Source organism: Emydura macquarii, unplaced genomic scaffold (genome assembly GCF_026122565.2).
Source record: "Emydura macquarii macquarii isolate MOO-44397 ecotype Brisbane River unplaced genomic scaffold, CSIRO-AGI_Emac_v2 contig_2422, whole genome shotgun sequence".
Classification (NCBI taxonomy): domain Eukaryota; kingdom Metazoa; phylum Chordata; order Testudines; family Chelidae; genus Emydura; species Emydura macquarii.
In genome coordinates this window covers 7,237,654-7,262,191 of record NW_027132559.1, presented here as the reverse complement: position 1 = coordinate 7,262,191, position 24,538 = coordinate 7,237,654, and the positions used below count along the sequence as shown (strand labels likewise).

Here is a 24,538-nt window from a genome sequence, read left to right as displayed (position 1 = left end):
CATTTTGGGGTGCATCCCCTAGCCGGCAGGCTGCGCAAAGAATAACATCTGTGCCCCAGCTAATTACAGCTACCCCTCTCTTAGAGTGGGCTCAGTGCTTCAAAATAGCTAAGCCTGTATTTTTTCATGTGAATCTTAATTCAGGACTTTACCCTTGTGAGTTTGATGGGCTTGCGGGGACCTGCAGCCAGTAATAAACAGGAGACTACTCTTGGGGGCCCCTAGAAGCTCTGATTAAAATTCTACCAACAAATCAAAGGTAAAGTTTGGGGGAATTTCAATGCTGGTGATGGAGTTTCTCTCTTCTCAGTATATAGCTACATTATCCCTGCCAGAAAGAATTTATCCCTGGGGCCATCGATTTACTTCTGAATTTTTTTTTTTGCTTTTGAAATGGACTTAGATTGCACCATATGGCAGGAACTTTCAAAAATTTCCCTGGGGATAAAAGGATGCCCCCATCGCTGCTAGGAAATCTCTACGTGACCTATACGTCGCATTGCACAGTGCTAGTATCTCTATATACAGTACTCCATATAATCTTAAAGAACAAAGTATAAATAAGTTCCAGCAGAGTGTGGCTTAATTGGTTGGTGGCTAGGCAGTGCTCACTCTCTCCTTAGTTATGGTAATGAAATAATGTTTTCGTTTAAATTGGAAAACAAATTGAGATTCTCTGGTGCCTCATCCCTCCTCTCTTGGGAGCATGCATTCCTCCCCTAACAGAGGGGTAGAGTTGCCTGCAATGTGTCCACCTTATCCTTTCTACCACTAGCTCTTTCAATATATTGTTCAGAGTGGGCGGGGAAACAGCACTCTCTTTGCTTTTCTTTATTGAGGGGTCTGCCTGGCAAGGGCAGCTTTAATCTCTTTAGGGGGCCCTGGAGTAACTCTGCCAGAAGAAGCTGCCTAGGGAATACATTAAATCAGTTCATCCCTTGGCTGCCCTAACCATGTCTCCTTCCTGGTCCGTGATGGCCTTTTTGGGTATGTCTATGCTGTAATTAGACACCGGCAGTTGGCTTATGTCTGCTGACTGGGGCTCGGAGGAAGGGGCTGTTTAACTGCCCTGTAGATATTCAGGCTCGGGCTGCAGCCGGGGCGTGGGGACTCTCTGACCTCACACAGTCCTAGAGTTCGGGCTTAAGGCTGAGCCCGAATATCTTCATCCTCTGAGCCTCGCGAGCCCCAGTCAGCTGGTCTGGGCTTTTTAATTGCAGTGCAGACATACCCTTTAAGCATAAGCCCCACTGCAGAAATGAATGCAGCAATCCCCAAACGTGGCTTTGCACTGCTGGAGACCCTCTGCCAGGATCTCCGTCCAGAGATTGACTAAGGAATTTTTCTGGACTTCTGGACCAAGGCTCATTGGTTCTCAGAAGGGCTGGCTGGCCACCGGAAAGCTAGCTGACATGCTAATTAAGCAGATTTTTCTGCCTCACATGACGTTATTCTGAAGTACAAAGTGAACACTTGGATAGAAAAATGAGTCAGTTCTTCAGCTGGTGCAAACTGGCAAAGTGCATGGAAGTCAGAAGATCTATGCCAATTGTTAGCAGAAGAGGGTCTGACCCTGTGTCCCTTTATTCCCCAGTTTGAGACCTCCGTCATAGAAGAAGTTTATACATGTTGACACAGTGGAGCTAATATGGTCAATTATGTCCATCTGTGTTTAGGCAAGGATGAATTGAAAATTATTTACATGACAGACAAATGGCTCCGTCACATATACATACTTAGACAATTTGTAAATGTTTTTATTTAACTGATGAACCAACCATAAGGAAGTTGTATTTATTTATCATTTTTAAAACAAGTAAAGTTTATAAAACATGTTCTCTGTAGCCTATTGAACAAGTTTACCTTTAGTTTATTTTAATTTAGATTTTTGACCCAACAGATCATCTAACCAAAGTTATTTGTCACAATTCCCCCTTTGGCACCCTGACGCTGGCTGCTTTGAAAAGTTAATTATCACAGCTATTAAAGGCCTTGATTCAGGAACGCACTAAAGCACATACATAATTGGAAATGTTTGTGAAGAGCTGTCCTGAATAGGGATGTTTTCCTCACCAAATATCAAACTTTGTAGACCATGTTAAAGCTCTGATCCTCCAATCACATGCGTAGCTTGATAAACGTGAGTAGTCCCATGGACTTTAATGGGACTTCTCACATGCCTGAAGTTAAGCATGGGTATAAATGTTTTGAAATATCAGGGACTAATTGCTTGTCAAATTTATTTTCCCAACCTATATTTAAGCTGTCTCTGTATTATACAGTTGCCAGACAAAGAAGAGAGACCGACAATCTTTTGCTTTTAAAAACATACTGTATAGAATAAGGCAAAATCCTGAACCATGAAATCAAAGAGTTTTGCCCAATTAAATTCTGGGTAAGAAGTGCAAGATTTTGTCCATATAGTTGTAAAAATAGTTTAAATTATGTTTTTTTCACTGTGGAAAATTACATCCAGAAAAAAGTGTGTTCCCTTGCACCAAGAAAGTCAAAGTTCATCCTATGGCAAATTAATAACACTGACATTCCAGCCCTGAAAATAGAGAAATTGAATAGAAATATTGAGCAGTGTGAAGCATTTCTACTATACTGACCCTGAAAGTAATTTTTTAAAATGTAAAATAACTTGGAGAAACACACACGTTAGCAGCTGCAGAATTATTACCAAAGAAAGCCAAATACCTGGGATTTTATCATTTGTAAATAATGAAAGGCAGCTCTGTGAACTCGAAAAATTTCACTCACACATTTGATTCAAATGCCCTCTAGATGAACTCTATAACATGCTTTAGTTTTAAATAATCAGTTTGAGTTCACAGTCTCTGTGGGTAGCTTGATTTCTCTTTTATTTTTATTATTATTATTTTATTTTTGCTGCTGTTCCTGGGGCTGTGACGTCTGAGATACTTTACATTATGCTGTAGCCCTATAATTCTTTTAAAATTAAATTGTTTTAATGATTGGCAGAAAATATGCACAAGCACTGAATGTTCAGAGTTCCCTTGAATAATGAGGTTATTTAAATAACTGAATACTTTAGAGATTAATATCATGGTATTCTGGCAAATTGGTTCATACCATCTGTTATTTAACAGTCAATCCTACATAAGTAAGCAATACTCTGAATGGAAATCAGACACTAGATCCAAAAGTACAGCAAGAGCCTAGAATCATGCAAGAACCTAGAAAATAAATGCATTTTGTACACAGGGATAATATATTGTTTTGTCCCTGGTATTAAAGTTCATTAAATTATTTATGTTCTCCTTGAAGTTTGAAGGCTTGCTTAATTATCTTGTTCCAACCTTATGTATTATTCTTTATTATAGAAATGTACGGCGGGCAGGTACCTCAAGAGGTCATTTAGTCCATCCAACTGCACTGAGGCAGGGTTAGGCCTACCCAAACCATCTCATACCTAGATAGGAGTTTGTATAACCTGTTCTTGAAAACCTCCTGTGGTGGGGATTCCACAAACTCCCTTGGAAGCCTGTTCCAGTATTTAACTTCCTTTATAGTTAGAAAGTTAGAAAGGCTAATTAAACATGACCAGTTCTTTCAACCTTTCCTCATAGATTGTTTTCTAAATCTCTTATAATTTTTGTTGCTCTCCTCTGGACTCTCCAGTTTGTCCTTGTCTTTCTTAAAGTGTTGTGCACAAAACTGGATGCACTGCCCCAGATGAGACCTCACTAGTGCCAAGTAGAATTGAACAATTATCTCTCATGCCCTACAGAGGATGCTGTCAGAACAACCCAGAATGACATTTGCTGTTTCACACCAGCATCACATTGTTGACTCTCAATCAATTTGTTATCCACTATAATCCCCCAGATCCTTTTTTTCAGAGCCACTGGCTAGCGATTTTGTATTTGTGCATGTGAATTTTCCTTCCTGAGTGTGATACTTGCACTTGATATTATTGAATTGATCATTATTAGTGATTTCAGACCAATTCTGTAATTTATCAAGATTATTTGGAATTCTAATCCTGTCCTCCAAAGTGCTTGCAACCCCTCCAAGCTTGGTATCATTGCAGATTTTATAAATCCACTCTGTCCTCCAAGTTGTTAATGAAAATATAAAATAGTAGCGGGCTCAGAACCCATACTTAGTTTTTTGGTAAGACAATGTAGTTTCTTAGGTGTTTATAACTTCTTGCTTACAGTAAGTCTGGCATTATTTTTGACATTAAAGTCTTAAAGATTTCATTAATGGAGGAATTTTTTTGGTATTATATAATTTTGTTATTATTTATTAAAAAGGCTGTCAATAGCCATCACATTAAAGGGCCATGGTTTGTCCAATACTGGATCCAAGTATTGTGAATTGTCAAAGCATGGTTTTAAATTGCTGGCTCAAAAGGTGGATTTATATTCAGTATATCTGAGTGAGTATAAATTACAAACAGTCTGATCTAGAATAATCGGTTAGACTTTTTTTCCCTAGGCATGTAGCCCATACATATCTATACAATTGTTTGGCAAGACACTTAATTTTAATTTGTGGAAAGTAATAGTGTGTTCATAGATTTGTACATGTATCTACTTTGATATCACTAGCCAGATTCTCTCATGGCATTTCTGTAAAACATGCATTTTGCTGGATGTAGAATTCATTAAAACATGTTTCATCTATTTGCCAAATCACCACACTACTCCTTCGATAGAAATATCAGAACTAGTATGGATGACTTTTAGATAATGCAATACTTAGCTGCATTACTGCATATAAATATATTATTTTATATAAAAATGACTTGGGATCCATTAGCTGCTCAGGCTCTAAAACTGTCCATTTTGTAGAAGAAAAATGCAGCCGTATCCATCTGTGCATTGACCTAGGTATGAACAGACCTAAGTTTAGAGTAGGCACTGATAAATAATCATGTTTAGCAGGCACATGGATCTGATAACCTCTCCCACACCCAGATCTATACTCTGATTGATGAAAATGAGAAGGCCAGTGATTTCCAATGTGCTGGTCATGCCCAGAGATCTAGTATTTTGGCGTTATATACACAGATTTTGAAAAGGGCCCAATTGGGATAGGAGAGCTTGATTCTGTGAAATGCAGAGTGACTCCTGAGAAGGCTGAACGTCACCAACTCCCACTGAAATCAATGGGAGCCAAGAATGCTTGGAACTTTGTAGACTTCACAGGATTGGTCCCCATTGAACAGATTATTTCCTGACTAAAGGCAGAACATAAACTTTCTTTCTTAAGATAGTTTCAACATGACGGTATTTTCAAACTGTAGGTCTACATCCTGCCCTCAGATGTACAGTGGGTATCTGTGGAGTTGAAAGAACCTATGCTTTTGGGGGGTTGATATCTGTTTGATATTCTGGGATTTGGCCAGACACCAGAAAGGGTAAATCTCCAGTTCCGTGTATCTTCTGCATGATGTGCAATAGTGAAATTTTCAGATAAGGGTTTATTTTTTGGGTAGCCCTGAAGTTTTTTCAGGATTTTATATAAAATGGACAGATCTCAAGTTCATTTGAAGAGCATAGATTACTGCTGATCTGAGGTGAAATAACCAATGTATAAGGGACTGTTCTGATACGTAGCCTGTTCCCCTGAGGGTCCATCCCTTGCCCAACCCCCCCATCGCTCACTCCTCCCCCCACCGCCTCCCACACACACACATGTTGCTCACTCCCCCCTCCCCTGGGACTCACCTTCTGCCTGCAGAGCTGGACTGGGAGGAGCTGACGCGGAGCCTACCCAGTTGAGGCACAGCAGGGGTCAGTCCCTGGAGTGAGGGGCCGGTTGGGGAAATTGAGGTGGGGAAGGGTGGACAGGATCTTCCCCCCCACCCCCACTATTGGTGGCAGCAGTGGCGGTAAAACCTTGCAAAACCGAGCACTAATGCCTGGTTATTGAAACTAATCTGCTGATGACTTCTTTTGCTATGTGTATGCTAGAAGTGCCTAGTGCAAGTGAGGTTTTGAATGAGTTTTGCTTTGAGTTTTTCGTTTTATTGAACCCCAGAACATTTAATGTGAAGTTTTGAATAGTTTCACGCAAAACTAATAAGTACCAGAGGTGGTAGAACTTTTTTTCCCCTAAGGAAAGGGCTTTTAGTTGAAAAACAGACCTTTTAAAAATGTTCTGTTTTAAAAGAAAAGTCTAATTTTTTGTTTTCTTCAAATATTTTTGCAACATTTCTTATCCAAATGTCTATCTAAAATATCACTGACATTTTATGGAAATTCTGATAATAAATTAAAACATTTTGAAAATTTTAGTAAAGTTGATAGTAAAAATGATTTGTGAAAAATGTCATGAAAAATGGGTCTGTCTTGAACCCTGCAAAATGGAGACCCCTTCAAAATTTCATTGTGTATTCCTGAGACATATTCCTTGTGCCCCACTCACAATCTCACAAATTCCAAACATCCACCTGCATTCAGGTATAGTGATGCAGCAAGGATCACCTTAAAGATATGTACCTGAAATCCAAAAGGTAGATGATGGCGGGTTTTGAAATACACATTTCCCATAATGTTTTGCTGATGATGCACTTGAATATAAGCCCTGTGGCAGGATGGTTTAAAAAACATGCACTATAATTCAGCAGGAAACTCTGCTAATGTGTTCTCATGACACACACAAACCTGTATGTCTAGTATCTTTATATTTTAAAAATACTAATATTGTACAGAGCAAACATATGGGCTGTTGGATTTTAATAGCTAGCAGTTAGCATTTAAAGACAATAGACTGAGGCCATCTCTTGAGCAGCATTGTATAATTACATCATATTTGCATGTGAATTCCCATTGTGGAGTCCAGTTTTGGAACTTCTGAGTGAATAGAATCAAAATTACACTGCTTATCCCAACAGGAAAGCCAACTAAATCTAAAGAAGAATCAGAGCCTTGTATTACGGTCCTCCTATGCAAGGAAATTATCATCATTTTCTTAATAAACTAAATCCTTTTCCACTTGGCAGAATGCATGTTATCACCACTGATCAGAACTGGTGTTCTGATTACTGTGAAGTATTTAGGAAAACTGTATCGAAATTAAATTCTATTACTTTCTTGTGGTAGTACTCAGGGTTTATATCTGAAAATTAATGTGAGAAGCTATTCATATAATTGAGAGCATTCTTTAGCACCTCTTACTATTCCAGTGGAGTCCAACTCTGCATACGCTTAGGTACATGAGTAACTTTACTTGCCTGAGTAGTTCCACTGAGGTGAATGGGACTACTTCCATGCGTTAAAAGATTTATGTGACTAAGTGTTCACAGGATTGCGGTGTATAGCAAATAACCTTCAAAAGTTGGTGGTAAATGTAATGGAACCACAAAAGTCTCTTTTCATTGGCAAGAAATTCAGAAGAATAAAGCAGATTTAAGTAAACTGCTTCAGATTTCAGGCTCTGGGTTCTTGCACTAACAAGTAAAACACTGTATGCACAGACATCTAAATCTCACAGGCTTGGGTGGAACTGCATACCCATTCCTTCGGAGTTGTCATGTTAAGAGAGAGTCCTAATGAAGACAAATGTTAGGGTTTTTTGGAGGAAGTTTAATTGGGGGTTGAGTTTTATTTGAGGTTGTTGTGGGTTAGCTGCTGATTTTAATTGGATTCCTTTTCTCGATATCTGTTGAAAACTCTTAGGGCAATAGATAGGCATTTATTTATTTATTTATTTATTTGCATATTTTGCATTTATTTGGTTTATAAATTGAAATAAATCAAAATGCACTTTGTGGGCCAAATTTTCTGCTGGTATAAATTGACCCATAAAATGTTTGTAAATCATGTCAGCAGAGCATTTGGCACTATATTCTTAGGATGTGTGCTCTGTAGTCTTTGGCTGTGACTAAAGTCAGCTGCAAATATTACTGGAAAGTATAATGTAAATTAAGAGATGTAAAGGAATACATCTCAGTTCAGCAAGGCACGTAAGATCATGTTTAACTTTAGGCACATGCTTAAGTACTTTCTTGAACCAGGGCCAAAATAATTATTGCTAAAGAGAATCTAGACTGACTGACTGTGTATTTAATATATTGTGGCCATCATCCTGGTATCTGGTGGTGGTGTCACAATTCATGCTAATGCATCATGTTCTACATGCACAACCTGTGGGAGTGTGTACTGTTTCTTCAAATTTGGTGGGAGAAGGTGTAGGGAAGGGTTCTAGGAGGAGCAATGCAGTGAAGCAGAGATGAAGGCAGTGTAGCTCCAGGGATAATATGTTTTTCTTATTTCATTAAAGTCTGGTATTCAGTGATTGCAAAGAGTGGCCCTTTCTGTTTCCAAACTGACTATGAAATATGCATTTTCAGTCCTCTTCCCTTTGAGTTAAAGCCAAGTACTCACTTTGTGGTCTAACTGTTGAATGCAGCAACTTGTAGCTGGTCCATGAAATGAAAATTCCCTCTCCAGAGTCTGAATGCCATGGAGGTACTCTTAAACTGTGCTAGATGTTGTGGTGCCATCTATGCAAACACCCATCAGCATTCCGCTTGAAGAGAGTTAGCAAAGCCTAAAGATAAAAAACAATAAAACAAAAAAACCCTTTAACAAACATGCTAGAGAGCTTTAAAAAAATAATTCTTCCTCTGGCTCTCTTTTTTTCTTTCTTTTTTTTTTTTTTTTTGCCAGCCAGCTTTATTGGGCATTTGGGGAATGGTGGGAAAGAGTCTGATCCATTCCCATTAAAAAACAAAACTTCCTCTGATTGCTTAAAATGCAAACATGTATATTTAAATAAACTTAATTTGCATTGCCCAGGAAACATCTTTGTCTACCTGGGCACCCCGAAATCCACTCCTGTGGCTGGCATTTTTGTTGGCAGTCTCAGTGTAGAGATCCGAATTTTAATGGGCATGGAAAAGAAACATCCCTCTGAAGATAGAGTTTCAAGATATGCATTGCAATCCAGGGGGAATGTGGGGAAGCTTGCTGTCCATCATGTCCTTTTTCTATGGGTGAACCCCTTTCTCTTATGTACATGTGCGTGTGTGTGTTTATTTATAAAATGATCTGGGTGGAACATTGAGTCTACATAGATCTAGGGTTAAAATATAATAACATGCATTTTTCTTTTTTTTCTTTTTCTTTTTTTTTCTTTTTCTTTCTCTCTAGGTATGGGAAAATTGTATCCACAAAGGCAATTCTTGACAAAAACACAAATCAGTGCAAAGGTATGTGCAAAGAGTCCTCCCGATGAGTTCAGTGTCTGTTTGGCTGATTGACTGGCATTCCAACCGCCAAGGTTCAGGCTCCGACTGTGCAATCAACATAATGTACAGTATATTGCAAACATATTTAATAGTGCCCGTGCTCTGAGTTGTATTTTCCAGTAACATTGCTCATTAATTTTTTTCATTAACAAACAAAATGAAAATCGCAAATCAGAACAAGTATCAAATTGCTTCGGTAGAAAAGTAAATTACCTTCTAACCACATAGCGTTGTCTGATTTGAATGATATCATCAGTGATGCAAATTGATTTCCTATATAAAAATGAGAAACCCTTGGGAAAACTTTCCCAAGCAAAACCTGGTTTAATTTTTCTATTCTATAAAGTCTCAGACTATATTATTGGAAGAAGAAAATATTCACTGTGGCACATTGTTCATAAAATTGTGACACAGTGATATGAAAATGATTCCTCTTACTCTTGCAGTTTTGCATTTTTAATTTCTCTGCTAAGATTTCAAAATATTATCTGTTTCTTTTAATGAAAAACAATGTGTATTGTGGAAATATGATGTTTGCGTGTGTCTATATCTTTGTCTAGATAGATACATACACATACAGAGATTTCTGAAGACTAGAATTGTTATTTGTTAATCATTCTGAAGGTCCATCATTTCCATGGGTGGGACTTTCACTTTACTGTAGTGTTAGTTCTAACAGTGGAATCCACTTCCTTGCAGGATAAAATTGTAATTTCACAGCGAGAGAACTGTAAAATCTTTATGCACTAATGTCTAACTGGATTAATCTCATTAGGAGTGGATTCTGGACAGAAAGCATTTTCTATGTAGCCCTTGTAAGAAAAGTACTGTGGCATCTTAGAGTAGCAAACGAAGTTAAATATAAGATTTAGTGATGAGATAAGATGTGAAGAGGAGAAATATGGAAGGAAACTTGAGGAAAAAGTGAGAAGGGGCAAAAATCCCACCTGTGTTATAAACGTGTACTTAGTAACTGTCAGAAGAAGCATGTGGAGTTTCTTTCTTTCTCTATAACCCATGCAGCAGCAGCACTGGATAGCCACACAAAGGTACATTAGGAAGGGGGACGGCAATTCTACCCTAACAAAACTGCACAGTCCGAACGAGGCCTGGTCTGCCATCAGGTGCCTATCGTCAGGCTAAGGGACTCACTGTACACACACTGTGCTGGGCAGCCTATGCAAGATGGGGTCTTTGCTGCTGCTTTAAAATTAACAGCTGTGTCTATCGCACCAAGCAATCCACAGGATAGTGCCTTATGTTGAGCACTGCTCCACTCTCCCCACCAATCTTTTTGAAATAATGATGGGCTGTAATATATGGAAAGCAGGTGGTTGAAAAATACATACAAAAAGGTAGGGGGAGAAGCGGGCGCTGAGAGAGCGAAAGGGGAGAATGGAGGAATTTCACCTTGTATTTTTGGTGTTTGGGGGCTGTTCATTTTGTGCTCTGTTTGGATATCATAGCAAGAGGTGCTATATAACAATGAGAATTTAAAAAGGTTTGCTTTCACTATAGTTTATTCTACAGGAAGGAAAAAGTAAGACATTCTTGTTTGTATTTTAAAGGAAGGATCTTTATGGCATGAGTAGTACCACTGAATGATCATAAACATATCTGGACTTATTTACAATAGGTGGTGTGGAAATGGCAAATGGGGTAGGGATAAGCATTTTGCTTATTTAAATACGGTACTGAGTAACAGTTCATTCCTCTTAGTAAGCTTGGCCAGTTATGTAGGCACACCAGTCTGTGATATTACTGTTTGTGATTTACCATCAAATACAAAGGGGGTGATTTGAATAAAGTCAAATTTGAGGGTGGTGAAAGTCATCTTGCGATTTTAAGACTCAGGAACGTATTTCAATGTCATTTGAAATTTGGCCAGATTACAGCAGTGGGTGTGAAAACTAAAACCTCAAAATAAGGAGTTCACATAACAGCAAAGAAGAAAAAAAAAGACATCATTTTAAGAAATTGTATGGGTATCAATGAAATTCCTTACAAATCCCATTGAGACAGAATGCTCTGTTGAACTTGAAGTGCAAGGTGTATCCTTTTCCAAGAATGAGGAAAAGAGATTGAAATTAGGTTTGATTTATTCTTCAAACATTCCTCTGTCTGTAAAAATTCACTTGCATCATTTTAAGGGCTAGTATTATCAAACCATTTTTTTCTGGTGTGAATTAAGCAGTCAGATCTAAGGAAACAATATACAGTATATTCCAAGACAATTCACTAGGGAAACTTTTTGACGTAATCTTTCATTTCAAGATTGTTCTTCTTGGGTAGCATACACACTAACTGAGGCATAGCAGTAGCAGCAATCATTTGGTAATAGAACAGTATAAAAACAAAACAAGCATAGTTGTGACAAAATGGCCAACAATCACTGAACAAAGCAGAGAACAATCATGTACGGCGAGTAATGAAAAACGGACACATGATTCATACAGATGTTCAAACACAAAAGCCTGATGACACCTAATGTACAAGTTGGAGAATTTTTGCTGTTTTTGCTTTTCTTTCCATGCTTTTGCCTTCTGGGTCTGGGTCTAGCGTATGTGCTAATTTTAAAAGTCAGGGAAATTATATAAAAGAAGCCATTCAACAGAAGCATTAATCTTAAATGCATAGACTCTTTCCTTTGCGGGGTGCGGGTTTTTTTCCTCCAGCTGGCTTGCCTTTGATAGGCTTACGTGTTTAGAGCAGAGGGAATGAGTAATGGATGTTTCACAGTACAGTTTCCATACCTCATAGCAATGGAATACAGAACAGTTAATCTGCCAAATATACAAGCCCATTCCTTAGTGTATGAATTACTGTCATCTGCCCTTGCAGACTCTTTAATGGTGTGCATGCAGATTTACTTCCTAGTTTAATCAGGAGCTCATATTGTCTTAGGCATTTCATTAGCAACTTAAAAGATGAGGCATGGGGGGATGACCAGAAGTCTTAATTCCTACCTGAGGGAATCATTTCAGTTTTATGAAATAAAAACCATGAAATGCAGTAGCTTCTAGAAGATGACACTTCAACCTTACAGTCTTCATTTTACAGAATATAGAGAGTGCCTGCCTTGATTGAATGAGTGGCAATGTTTTCCTTTTGGAGAGAAATTCATCTAAAGTGATGAGGGAAATCACAGAGACTTCATATGTAATTGTAATACTTCACTGAAATCTCTTTTTCTTTTCTAGAAACCTTTTGTTAGATACTATTTATTCATATTTCAAAGGCAAAAGTTGGGGTTACCAACGTGTTTTCTTTAGGGTGTCTTAAAGTATAAGATCAGAAGGGAGCATCTAGTTTGACCTCTTGTATATCACAGGTCATTCAACTTCACCCAGTTATCCCTGTATCAAACCCAAGATCCTAAGCCCTCTGAGTCTTTTTGTATATGAATTTATCTTTCTTTGTGTATAGAAAAGGGTGACCTTGTTGCCCGAGCCACAGACCTGCTACAAGAGTAAAGAGGCAACAAGGAAGAAGTGTTATGGTGATGCCAACTACATCTGCATAGATATTGGTCTGTATTGTCTTAAATTTAAATAAGTGGACTATTGATGTGCTTAACTTACACACATCCTTAAGTTCCTTCCTGAACTGGAGCCTAATGTGCATGAGGAGCTCAGATGCTCTGGTAACCAGATCCTTAGAAGTATGTAGATAGATACACGTTAGTGTGTGTGTGTGTGTGTGTATGTAATATATTGTATATATCTGTAAACTTGAGACAGTAACCTATTTTACAGCTGGACTCTGAAGATGAATGTTCTTACATCACTTTGAAAATATGCATTGCTGTACCCATGTTATGTATTTATTAATTATTATTTTATTGTATTTAAAATGGAGGATTTTGGCTCAGAATAGCAACATGGAGCAGGCCCTAGTGAAATCACATTCTAGTGAAGAAAGCAGCTAAGCTCCATGGACAGCTCTTTAGCTAATAAATTTTATTTATTGGAAATAGCACAAACTGAAATAAGTGTGCTCTGTTAGTTATGATTCTCAGAACTGCCATTGTGAAAGAGAGAGAGGGAAAAAAAATCCAGCAAAGCGGTTCTGTGCCTGTTCACTGACTGTAAACTACACATCGGGAGGGCGTGCTCAGCATGAAAGAAGTGGGGGGGAGGGGGATGGATCTGATGGAAAGGAAATAATTTGTAAAACACATTTATTTAATTTTGAAACCGTATGCTTATATGAAAAAATCTCCTATTTTAAATTTCTGGATACGTAATGATTGTGGTGATTTTTCTATCCTAGTTCTTTTTTTAAGATGACCAAATGTTTTATACCATCAATGGCATAATAATCTACATACTATTAAAATGTAGCAATAGATAGTATTTTAATTTTGGGGTTTTCATGAAAGCGAGGGATGTGACAGGGCTGGCTAGAGGATGAGTATTGGCAGGCACCGTGCAAACTTCTCTGCGGCTCTGCCATTCTATCTCGGTTCTGGCGTGTGGCAGCCCCTGCTTATTCAGTCTCGGGCCTCTTGAGCAGAGACTGCAAATTATGCTGTGATGTGCCAAGCTTTAGAAGCAAGCAAGGATAGAAGTCCCAGAGTTGGAAAAGCACTGCATTAACCAACTGTGTCACATAGTCCCCAGTTCAGCCATATTACTGATAAAGTTTTTTTCTTGTATCGTATGACAAATTTTATATTGTGCAGACTATTTTTTATAAAACCCAACACCGTCAACCCCCAACATTAAAAAATCAAGAGATTGGCTTAAAATCAGGAGGTTTTTTTTGGTGGTGGTGGTTGTTAATCCTTTTTGGGGTCGTCTTTGCCTTCTGGTTTCCAAGCCTAGAGGGGAGGGTACATTTTTGTTAAGATTTCAAGGTTTTCTTCCAAACCATGGGGGCTAGAAACTTTGTTTGCAAATGAAACCTAAGATTCTCATGTAATCTTGTGAATCTGGGAGCTGAGTATATAAGAAACACACCAAATATTGCTATACTTGCAATTAAATCACAAGAGTTGGCAGCTCTGGAAACAGTACGGATTTGCTCTGAAGGCAATAGTGGTAAATATTTTCCTTGAATCAGAATGGTCCCTGACATCCTGCTATAATTGAAGCAGGAGAGTGTACAAACTTGAAGGCAATATTTTATTACTATTGCCCTTGAACTAATTTGATATCGAGATAAATAGACAGTGAGTCTGATTTTTCAAAGGAGCTTGGCACGCTCAGCTCTCCTTGATTTCAGTATTCAGTAGCTCTGAAAATCAGATCTGTCTACCTTTATTCTCCTTCAACATGTATGTGTGTCACTACGCAATGGTGGATGCTTGAGACCTGACTACCTGTGTTATCATGTGGCCCTCTACTGACTGCAGTCTATCTAGATTTTTTTTTAAAGTACTCTTTGTTGAGTACTTTGTTGTTAGAGCTGGCTGTGTCCTTTAGAGACACTTTTAGGTGATGTGAGGAAGAGTGAGGCTCAGCAGAATGTCTGTGATAAGGCAGATTATTTCACTTTGAACTTGGACACTTGTTGTGTCTGTCTGAGGATGCCCGAGCTGGGTTAATTAACTTGGAGATGAGAGAGAAGAGATGGGTGGGGTAATATCTTTTATTGGACCAACTTCTGATGATGGAAGGTGCATGTTTTCAAGCTACAGAGTTCTTCCTCAGGTCTGGGCCAAAAAAAGAAGCTGATCCAATAAAAGATATTATCTTACCTACTTTGTCTCTCTCATCTCCTGGGACCAACATGACTACTACAACAACACTGCAGATAACTTGGAGAGGGCCGTTTCGTATTTGTACATTTATAAATGCTTCCAGAGTTATCGCTAATGGAACTAAATGGGGTTTCATGAGTAATTCTAAACTTCTTACTGTGACTATGTGATGGCACCACTGATTGTTTTCATCACGTTGCAACGACTGTGATGGAAACACACCCTCCAACACGTCTGCAAAATATTACTGCATGTTTGTTGCAGCTCATGTCAGAGACAATTCTTGACTGTTTTTAAAGTCTGTCCTGTTTTAAGTAAACCCTGTCAAATTTGTGTATTGGGTTTAAGGTCAAGTCTTCTAGAGAGGAAATGCCATCCTAATTAGTTCTCCAGACTCTCTTATTTAAATAGGTTTGTTTTATTTTATTTTTTTGCAGCTTAGGAGAATATTTCTTGGGTCATTATCCCGTGATAAATGAACTGATAAATGACCCAGAAAGTGTTTTTCATAAGGACCCCAAGATGTTCAAGTATGCTGTGATACAGTGTTTTATCCCTGATTACTTCAGGATTTTTCATTTGCTGAATACTATTTCCAGAAGTGCAGCCCCAAATCATTGAATAGCCCAAGCATTTATCATCCTTTCATAGATGTTAAAAGTAAGTTTTCCATTCATATTTGATTCATTGGTCCTTATAACCCTTAGTCACTCTCCTGGAGTCCATTTCAAAAGGGTTTTGGCAAAGAGTAATCTTGCTGTATGTCTAGTGGTCTCAAGAGTGATTGTAAGCATTTGCTTTGTCCCATAGGTTGCTAGCAGACGTCTTAAAGAGTATTTTTTCAATACTAGTTCCTGGTGAGTTGGGTTTAAATCTTCTGACAATGCAGTGGCTTTTTCCTTATCCCACAAGATCGCTTTGCTTGGACTTTCTGTTACGATCCTTTCTCATGGCGTGTTGCTGGATCTCATGGCTTATGCAAAAACCTGTTTTATTTGACCTGTGGTTACTTGAAGCAGGTCATGCCTCCCAATAGCAATGCTCATTTGCTTATCCTAAACCCCATTTCTCCACAGATTTCAGATGTTTACAAAAACTGCTGCAAAATATGGTTCTACTGTAGAAGGAGAATCCTGTAGTTCCATGAGGGGCCATGATCAGCCTCGCTCAACTTCTATTGCTTATCTTGCTTTTGCTACCTTTGTCCTGTTTATTTCACTCTAGTCCATGTATTTCATTAAATAGTTTATATGTGAACCCATACGTGTTTGATATAAAGTGACACTTTGCTAACAAATTATACAGACAGACTCTTATTGAATACAATTACTCATCGGGAACCATCCTGAATCAGCATCGGTTAATTACAGCATAGCTCGATTTCACTTTTATGATATTCCAGCAATCAGAAAAGTAATCATTTTCCATTTTTTTCGATTAATGCGTTTTCCTGACTTGTTTATAACTTGTTTATTTTAGTCAAGTGAATTAAGTAAATGTTCTCTTTCTCAGTGGGTAATAAACAGGCAGTAAAGCACTAATAGGCATTCCAGCCAGGCCAGCATTTTCATTAGAACTGGTGCTCTCTCACTGTTTGGGACTTCGTGCTTAGAGATAACATGGCCATTTTAAGATAACTGTATATCACTGCCAGAAGATGTATATTGGGAACAAGGGGCAAAAATTATGACCTTTGGCAGCAGAAACTCACACCTCTATGCAGTGAGCAAAACAACCACTCCACCAGGTCAGCCAGTACAAGGAACTGATAAACAGTTAATTAATAATAATCAATAAAACAAATTAATGCTGTCATGTATTAACCGGGATAAGGGCCAGTTGTGCTAAACACTGTAAAAACACCTATTAAAAGACAGCCCTTCCCAAAAGTGCATACTGTCTGGGGCCTCAATTCCCAAAAGACTGGTGTGGATGCTTAACTTTGTGCAGTATGAGTCATGCTGCTGATTTGAATGGGACTACTCACAATGCATAAAGTTAAGCACATGGGTAAATCTTTGTGGGATTGGAGCCTAGATTACAACAGGATATAATGAGTTGAAGAATCAAACAAACTGAGGAAGTAGGAGAAATGGAGAATGAGGTGACAATAAAGCAAGCTTATTTTAACACAATAAACATTAGTCATAGCTTGCCACCTGCTTTACCATTATGAATATATGCAATGGGTGAAATTCACCCCTGTGCAGAGGGCCCACATGATGTGTAAGCACTATTTAAGGCCCACTTAAGCCTTGTTTTGTTGGTTCAGGTGGCATTTAAGTGGTGCATAGGCCTGGTGTGGGCCTTCTGGATGGAGTGAATTTCTTCTTCGAGTAACGTCCCTATGAGTGCTCCACTGCAGGTGTGCTAGCATCTCTGCACTGCTGATCAGAGAACTTCGGTAGCAGTGTCCATTAGGCCGGCGCATGCACTGACTCCCCTTGTGCTGCACCATGAGGCTAGCCAGCATGCTCAGGCTAACCCTCCTCAGTTCCTTCTCAACCACCCCTGGCTAGAGATGAAGCTACTCAAAGTCCATTAGGATCATTACTCTATTTGCATTTATATAGTTAGTATAGTATTGTTATAGTTGTTCTCACATTGGGAAAAGACTACTACCAATAGAGAGTGCTCGCCTTCGGACTATCATCAGCCTTGAGAATATTCTCTAAAGTTCTATCAGTGGTAGCCACTTATTTACATTCTCAAGGGATAATGATCTACCCTTACCTTGACTATTGCCTCATCAGAACCCGATCTCTCCAGAAGGCTCACTGAGTCACCAAAAGCTATGATGCACTTATTTACAGAGCTGGGCCTACAGATCAACACCTAGAAGTCAATCTTCACTCCAGTACAATGCCTGGAATTCATAGGGACTGACCTCAACTCATTACAGGCCAGAGCCCTCTTGCCTCAACTCAGATTTCAATCCTTAGCCGCTGTTCAAGGCAGCTCACAAATGTCAGCCAGACTTTGCTTCCAATTCCTGGGGCACCAGGCAGCGAGCACAGGAGTAATACCACATGCCAAGCTTCGCACGCAATACCTTCAAATGTGGGGCAACTCAGTCTACAAACCAAACAGAGACTGGCTGGACAAATCCCTATCGCCACCCACCAGGGTCAAAAACTCCTTAGACTGGTGGAAGAACCCAACCAATGTTTGCAAAGGGATCCCCTTCTCCCAAACCTCACCGTCATTGCTCCTCACCACTGATGCATCGCTCATAGGGTGGGGCGAATGTCTAAACATCCTCACGACACAAGGCAAGTGGTCACCCATGGAGATGTCCCTTCACATCAATCTCCTCAAGCTAAGAGCGGTCAAGAACACCTGTGCCCATTTCTTCCTGCTGATTGCAAGATCATGCACAATAATCTTAACATGCAACATAGTCTGTATGTACTACATCAATTGACAGGGGGAGCTAGGTCAACTTCTCTGCGCACGGAAGCGATAAGGGTATGGAATTGGTGCATCTCCCACGACATCACAATGTCTGTGGCTTACCTCCCTGGCACACAAAACTCGATAGCAGATAATCACAGTGGCAAATTTGCACACAGGCACAAATGAGAGATAGAATTGACAGTACTTCACAACATTTACAGACGATGAGGGACACCGTCCACAAGACCTGTTCGCCATTCACCTGAACAAGAAATGTCCAGGTTACTGTTCCAGACCAGGGTTTGGTTGACATTACCTGGGCAATGATCTCTTTATCCTCTGAAACAGGGACCTTCTCTATGCCTTTCCTCCGTTTCACTTACTGGTGAAGGTCCTGCTGAAAATAAAAAAGATGAAGCCCATGTCACCCTGATTGCTCCTACTTGGCCAAAGCAGACCTGGTTTCCTTACCTGTCACAGCTCGTGACATACACGTCGATCCCTCTCCCGGCCCTACTGCACCTCTTCTCGCAAGACAGAAGACATATCCCACATCCCAAGTTGGGGATTCTCTGCCTCAAGGCATGGCTCCTTCTTGGTTCCAACACCTGGAATGCTTCTGTTCAAAGAGGTACAAGAGGTTCTGTTACACAGTAGAAAGTCCTCAACTTACCTACAGAAATGGTCCTTGTTTCTGATGTGGTGTTCTGTCCAGCAAAGCTCCCCAACATCCGCAAGTGTTCCACATATCCTAGACTGTTCATTGACCCTAAAGAAATTGGGCCTATCTCTAGCAGTCATAACAGCTTTCCACCAACCTATTGAGGGATATTTAGTGCTGTCACGCTCAACCACTCAGAGGTTCCTCAAGGGGATGGTAAACCTCTTCCCACAATCTCTACTTCCTGCTCCCCCGTGGGACCTAACACTGGTGCTGAAAGGACTGAGTAGACTGCCCTTTGAATCCATAGCCACCTGCTTGCTGGCGTACTTATCAATGAAAACAGTCTTCCTGATAGCGATTACCTCAGCAAGGAGAATAGCTGAGTTAGCAACACTGATGGCGCATCCCCACTACACAGTATTTTTTTCAGACAAGATTACGCTCAGGCCACATCCAAAGTTCATCCTGAAGATAACCTCCCTGTTTCATATGACTCAATTGACTCACCTTCCAATCTTCTACCCCACGCCTCACCAAGACAACAGGGAGGCTATATTACATACTTTAGATGTCAGGAGAGCCCTGGCTTTCTACCTGGACACCAGACAAAGGACTTCAGGAAGTCTCCTACGCTTTTCCTTTCCATTGCAGAAAGACCCAAGGGTTCAGCAATATCAGCCCAAAGGCTCTCCAAACGGTTTTCAAATTACATCAGACAGTGTTACCAAACTCTCAACATGACCCCTCCAGACTCTGTTCATATACACTCCACGAGGTCGATCTCCTCATTCGTTGCCTTCTTCAGGAGTGTCCCCATCTCAGAGATCTGTAGAGCAGCGACATGGGGGTCAGTCCACACTTTTGCAGAACACTATGCGATCACTGGGGACTCTGCCTCCAATGCCATCTTCGGCTCCACAGTGCTGTCATCAATAACTGACCCAACTCCGAAGTCCCAGCCCACCAGTAGGGATACTGCTTAGGAGTCACCTACAGTGGAGGACCCATAGGGACACTACTCGAAGAAGAAGTAGTTACTCATTTTGTGCACTAATGATGGTTCTTCAAGATGTGTGTCCCTATGGGTGCTCCACATCCCACCCTCCTCCCCTCTACTTCAGAGTTCTTATCAATGACTCTGCGGTAGGAAAGGAACCCAAGGCAGGCTAGCCCACCGGCTAGCTTTGTGGTGCAGCATGAGGGGAGTTAGCACAGGCACGGGCCTAGCAGACACAACTACCAAAGTTCTCCGATCAGCAGCACAGGGACGCAAGCTCACCTACAATGGAGCACCCAGAGGGAGACACATCTTGAAGAACCATCGTTACAGCACAAGGTGAGTAACTTCTTCATCAACCATTAAGGTCTGACATATTCCTGCCATGAGATGGGAGCAGTGCTGTATTACCAACCTCATGCGTTCAAAAATCCTGAGCCAGGACCCAAAAAATCATGAGATTGACTTAAAAATCCTGAGTTAAAAAAAAAAAACAAAAAAAACCTTTTGACTTGTTTTTGTTTGCCTTCTTTATGTGAGGCTTGGGTCACCTTCTCAAGCTAAGTCAAACTCTAAAACTAAACTGAAAGAGATTTAATGCTCATAATTCAGATTTGTTAACTGAAGAAAAGGGGTGGGAAGTTATATTGAAGCCACCTGTGCCAACATCTGGGATGAAAAATATATATTTTTTTTGTGCTGGCGCACAATTAAATTACTAGATTGGGTAGAATATTTTTAAATTTTGAAATTTCAGTGAAATTCAAAATTCTGAGAAATGTTGGGAAGCATTTTGACAAAATTTCCACATCTTTTTGTATACAGGTGGTCAGTTTTTTTAGGGAAAAAATATCTCACACACACCTTTTTTAGCCAATCGTAGAAAGGACTTTTCAGTCACATGCAAAACTGTGTTCTGGGTATTTTAGCTGTGGTGGTGGTGATTTATTTTTGTGGTTAAAAAATTAAATATGGAGCAGTGAGCAACATTTCAGTTAGGATTTTAAATTGAAACTTCAAAGCTGTTGTCCTTCATGATTTAAAATCAACTGAATATTCTGGCTCAAAAGTCTTTTTTGTGAACAAGGGTTGGAACAGGAGGTTTGTGTGTGTGTGTGGGGGGGGTGTCAATGAAAGCCAATGTAAACAAATATATATTTTTAACAGATAGGGAAACTTTGGAGCAGGCTTTAAATATGTCTTGGATTTTGGTGAAATGTACAAAATACTCTAGCTATGTGCATGTGGTTTATATTGTTATATCAGGAACATTTTTCTTATGTGATTGCAATGGTTCAAACTCCAGAGCTCACAGAAAATTATATGACAATGCTTTGGGCTACTGCCATAGAATATTAAAACAGTTATGTTTAAAATGAAGAGTGGTTATCATTGGTGAAATGCAAAAGTAGATTCTGCAGATGAGTAAATTTATTCACATGAATCCCCTTCATTTCGGCGGGACTATATCAGATGCACAAAATCTTTGCAAGATCTGTCTCTAAATAATGTTTAATGAGGGCAAAGTAGTTTGAGCCAAATTGTAGTCCATCCTGTTTACTGACACAAGGGAGCATCTGAGGCTCAGTTAATCCCTCATGCTGGTATGCCTTTATGCCATTTCCAGCATGCAGTGGTAGCAGACTCTACGAAGGTGCTGCTTTCGCCTTTTACGCAGGATGGACTTAACTCTGCCCCTCTCCCAATGAGCCCAATGCCATAGCTATGCTATGAGATGTATTTCAGCATGTTCTTTTCCTGGAACAGTGGGGAGACTGGGAAGGGAGATTTTGACTCCCAGAGTTACTCTGGGCTAGATCGTAATGTCACAATCTAGCCCTCTGTGATTAAGGCTAGTCGTTGATAGAGGTGGAAATAGAATTTAGCCTGATTCCCATCAATGAGTTTAATCCACTTACATGTACGATGTCTGGAAACCATCTCCTTTTCCTCCAGCAACATTTTCTGAATTCACATGCACTCTTTTTTTTGCATAAGAGTGACTTTTTGAGTTTTTTTGTAAGTGTCAAAGAGAGAAAAATAATTTCCTGGAAAGGTTTGTAAAATTCCTCCAATTTGATCAAATTTTGCAAAATCAAAATCAGGCAAATTTTGTCCTAAATGGCTTTTTTAATGAGACTTGCTTCAATTCTAATAATAATGTGGTCAAACTGTACTAAAAAGCGTGCACTTTCAACAAACACGTTGTGAACAGAGGGAACACACTAGCTTTAGTTTTTTTGTGGAGGCTTGATCCAAAGCCCATCAAAATCAATGAAAAGACTCTCATTGTCTCCAAAGGGCTTTGGATCAGACCTCTGGAAACAAAGTAAGCAGAATAATCTGTCACTTTTTCTCAAATGTTGCAGGGTCTCATCCTTTGTTATGCCCAACTTCTTCTTTGACTAGTGACCCAATTGGTACTCCATTTGCACATGCATCCCTTGCTCCTTTGATTGGAAATGTTCAGTAGCAGAGCTTGCTTGGTCTGAACATGTGCCATAATCATTGATGTGCCCTGTACCAAGGGGATGGATGATCTGTCCTCAGTTCCTTCTCGAATGCCCTGTCCAGAGATTGTGAGTTTGGTAGTGTTCACTTGTGCAGATTCTTTCCTCTTAATTTCTTTTATAGTTTTTTTTATTTTTATAGTTAATAATTTTACTCCTTTACTTAGCTTAGTATTTGCTTTATTTCGGGGATTCTTTTTTCCATTATCCAAGGCTTTGACTTTCTGCTCTCCGCCTCCCCGTTCCCTGCCTTCCCTGTACAGAGGGGACACATTTCAAGAAGACTTTTTGTTTTGGGGCATGCCCAAGTCCCCAGGATTTCAACATTTCCTCACTTCCTGGGAGTACTTCCCAATTAGCGATGGCCACGTGCACTGTATCAACTACTTTGGGAAGACACACATGCCCACAAAGTGCAAAATCTCCACCCATTTTATGAGCTGCTTCAGGAGAGACGGGGAGATTAAACTGCCTCCTCATGATATAGCGCTCCTTTCATCTGGCTTCAGATCCAGGCCTGGAGACCTCCTTTGTACAGTGGCCTCCGAGTGATCATAGTGCTTCAGCAGCCTCCAGCAGACCTGCAAGAGACATGAGAGAGACTTCTACCAAGAGGATTATGAAATCTCCTCAGAAAGAACATAGCTCTAAGAGGTCCGCCATATTGGAGACTTCACTCCCCTTAAAGGCTTCCAGGGAAACTTCAAGAGATCTCAGTACCAAGAGCTCTAAATCAAAGTCCTTGAGCTCCTCAAAATCACACCGTACCCAGGGTACTGTTGCCTCTAGTATCACTGAAGCATGACAGAGGTGTTACAGACTCTAGGGACTCCCACTGTGTTTAAGAGAAGAGTGAAAGCACATGTGCCCATAGGACTAAGTGAAACCAGAAATTTTGTTTCTGTTCCTGTATAGACAACCTTTTTACTGATGGTTTGCTCCCAGGTTTGGCTTTCCTTAGAGAGAGAGAGAGAAGAGGAGTGGAACGTAACAGGGAGAAAGTTTCCAGTTAAAAGTTGGTTTGAATTTATATATAACTAAAAAATGTTGTTGTTATAATTCAGTGCTATTCCATTTTATCCACAGAAACAATAGCTATTTTGTAAACTTCACATAAACTTTTAATTTTGAATATTGCATCAGTGTCACTGCATCATTAGTTTATCACGGTAAATAAAGGTAAAAACAAAGAAAACTTCTGAGTCAAAACTTGTTTAAATTAAAGTATATAATAGATCGACTTCCTTGCTTTTTTTTTTTTATCAGATAGCTTCCAGAATGCCTTAACAAGACAGAACTGATGTCCTATTTGTATAGCTTATCTTTCCTCCAGTTGATAATCCTGTCATAGATTGCAGATCTAGTTGCTGGTTAGCAATGACACAAAGATATGGTGAAAGAATAAGGCCTTTAATTTGAACACAGATATTTTCCTTGTATAGGAATCTTGCAGCTATAATCAACTAGTTTGTGATTTAGATATCAATATCTTTTTTTTTCAAGTAGTAATATATTAAAAGGTGACATATTGCTCCATCTCATGGAGCAGATTGGGTTACAGCTATGAGAGAATTGGCAGCCCTTGAGAAAATGTATTTTTTATTTTTATAGTTGAGTGATAATCTGGAGAGATCCACTTTCAGTCATAATTAATAATTAAAATATGTTATACTGAACTGCATTCATGTATTCCTGGAATGAATAACTTAAAAACTCATGATTGACATTCCAAGTTGTCAATGTAGTTAAAAGCATTAATGTTTCCCTTTTGTATATATGCTTTATTCTGCCCTCATCTGAGTATATAAAATGTTACATTAAGGACATTGGCTCTGATTCAGCCAGGCACTTAAGCTTAGAGTCAAGTATGTGCCAAAGCATCATGCTGAATTGGGGCCTTGAATTAGAAACTAACTAATTTCAATCTCCTTCACAAAACTTCCTGATGCTCCAGAGTTCATGCTAGGGCAAAGAACATCTAATATTTCAGATCGTAGAGTGCATGAATGCTACCAAATATACCAAGCCTCATGCTTTG

The 24,538-nt window shown here is 39.5% G+C and overlaps 1 protein-coding gene across 11 annotated transcripts in view; it reads left to right on the top strand.

Annotated features, from left to right (window-relative positions):
- The window catches only part of RBMS3 (RNA binding motif single stranded interacting protein 3), an 864,086-nt gene that overhangs the window by 487,200 nt on the left and 352,348 nt on the right, over positions 1–24,538 (top strand). For all 11 annotated transcript variants that reach the window (XM_067561871.1, XM_067561866.1, XM_067561863.1 and 8 more), the window contains one exon: positions 9,132–9,190. In XM_067561871.1, the coding sequence (XP_067417972.1) occupies positions 9,132–9,190 (59 nt within the window). The remainder of the gene's footprint in view (positions 1–9,131; positions 9,191–24,538) is intronic.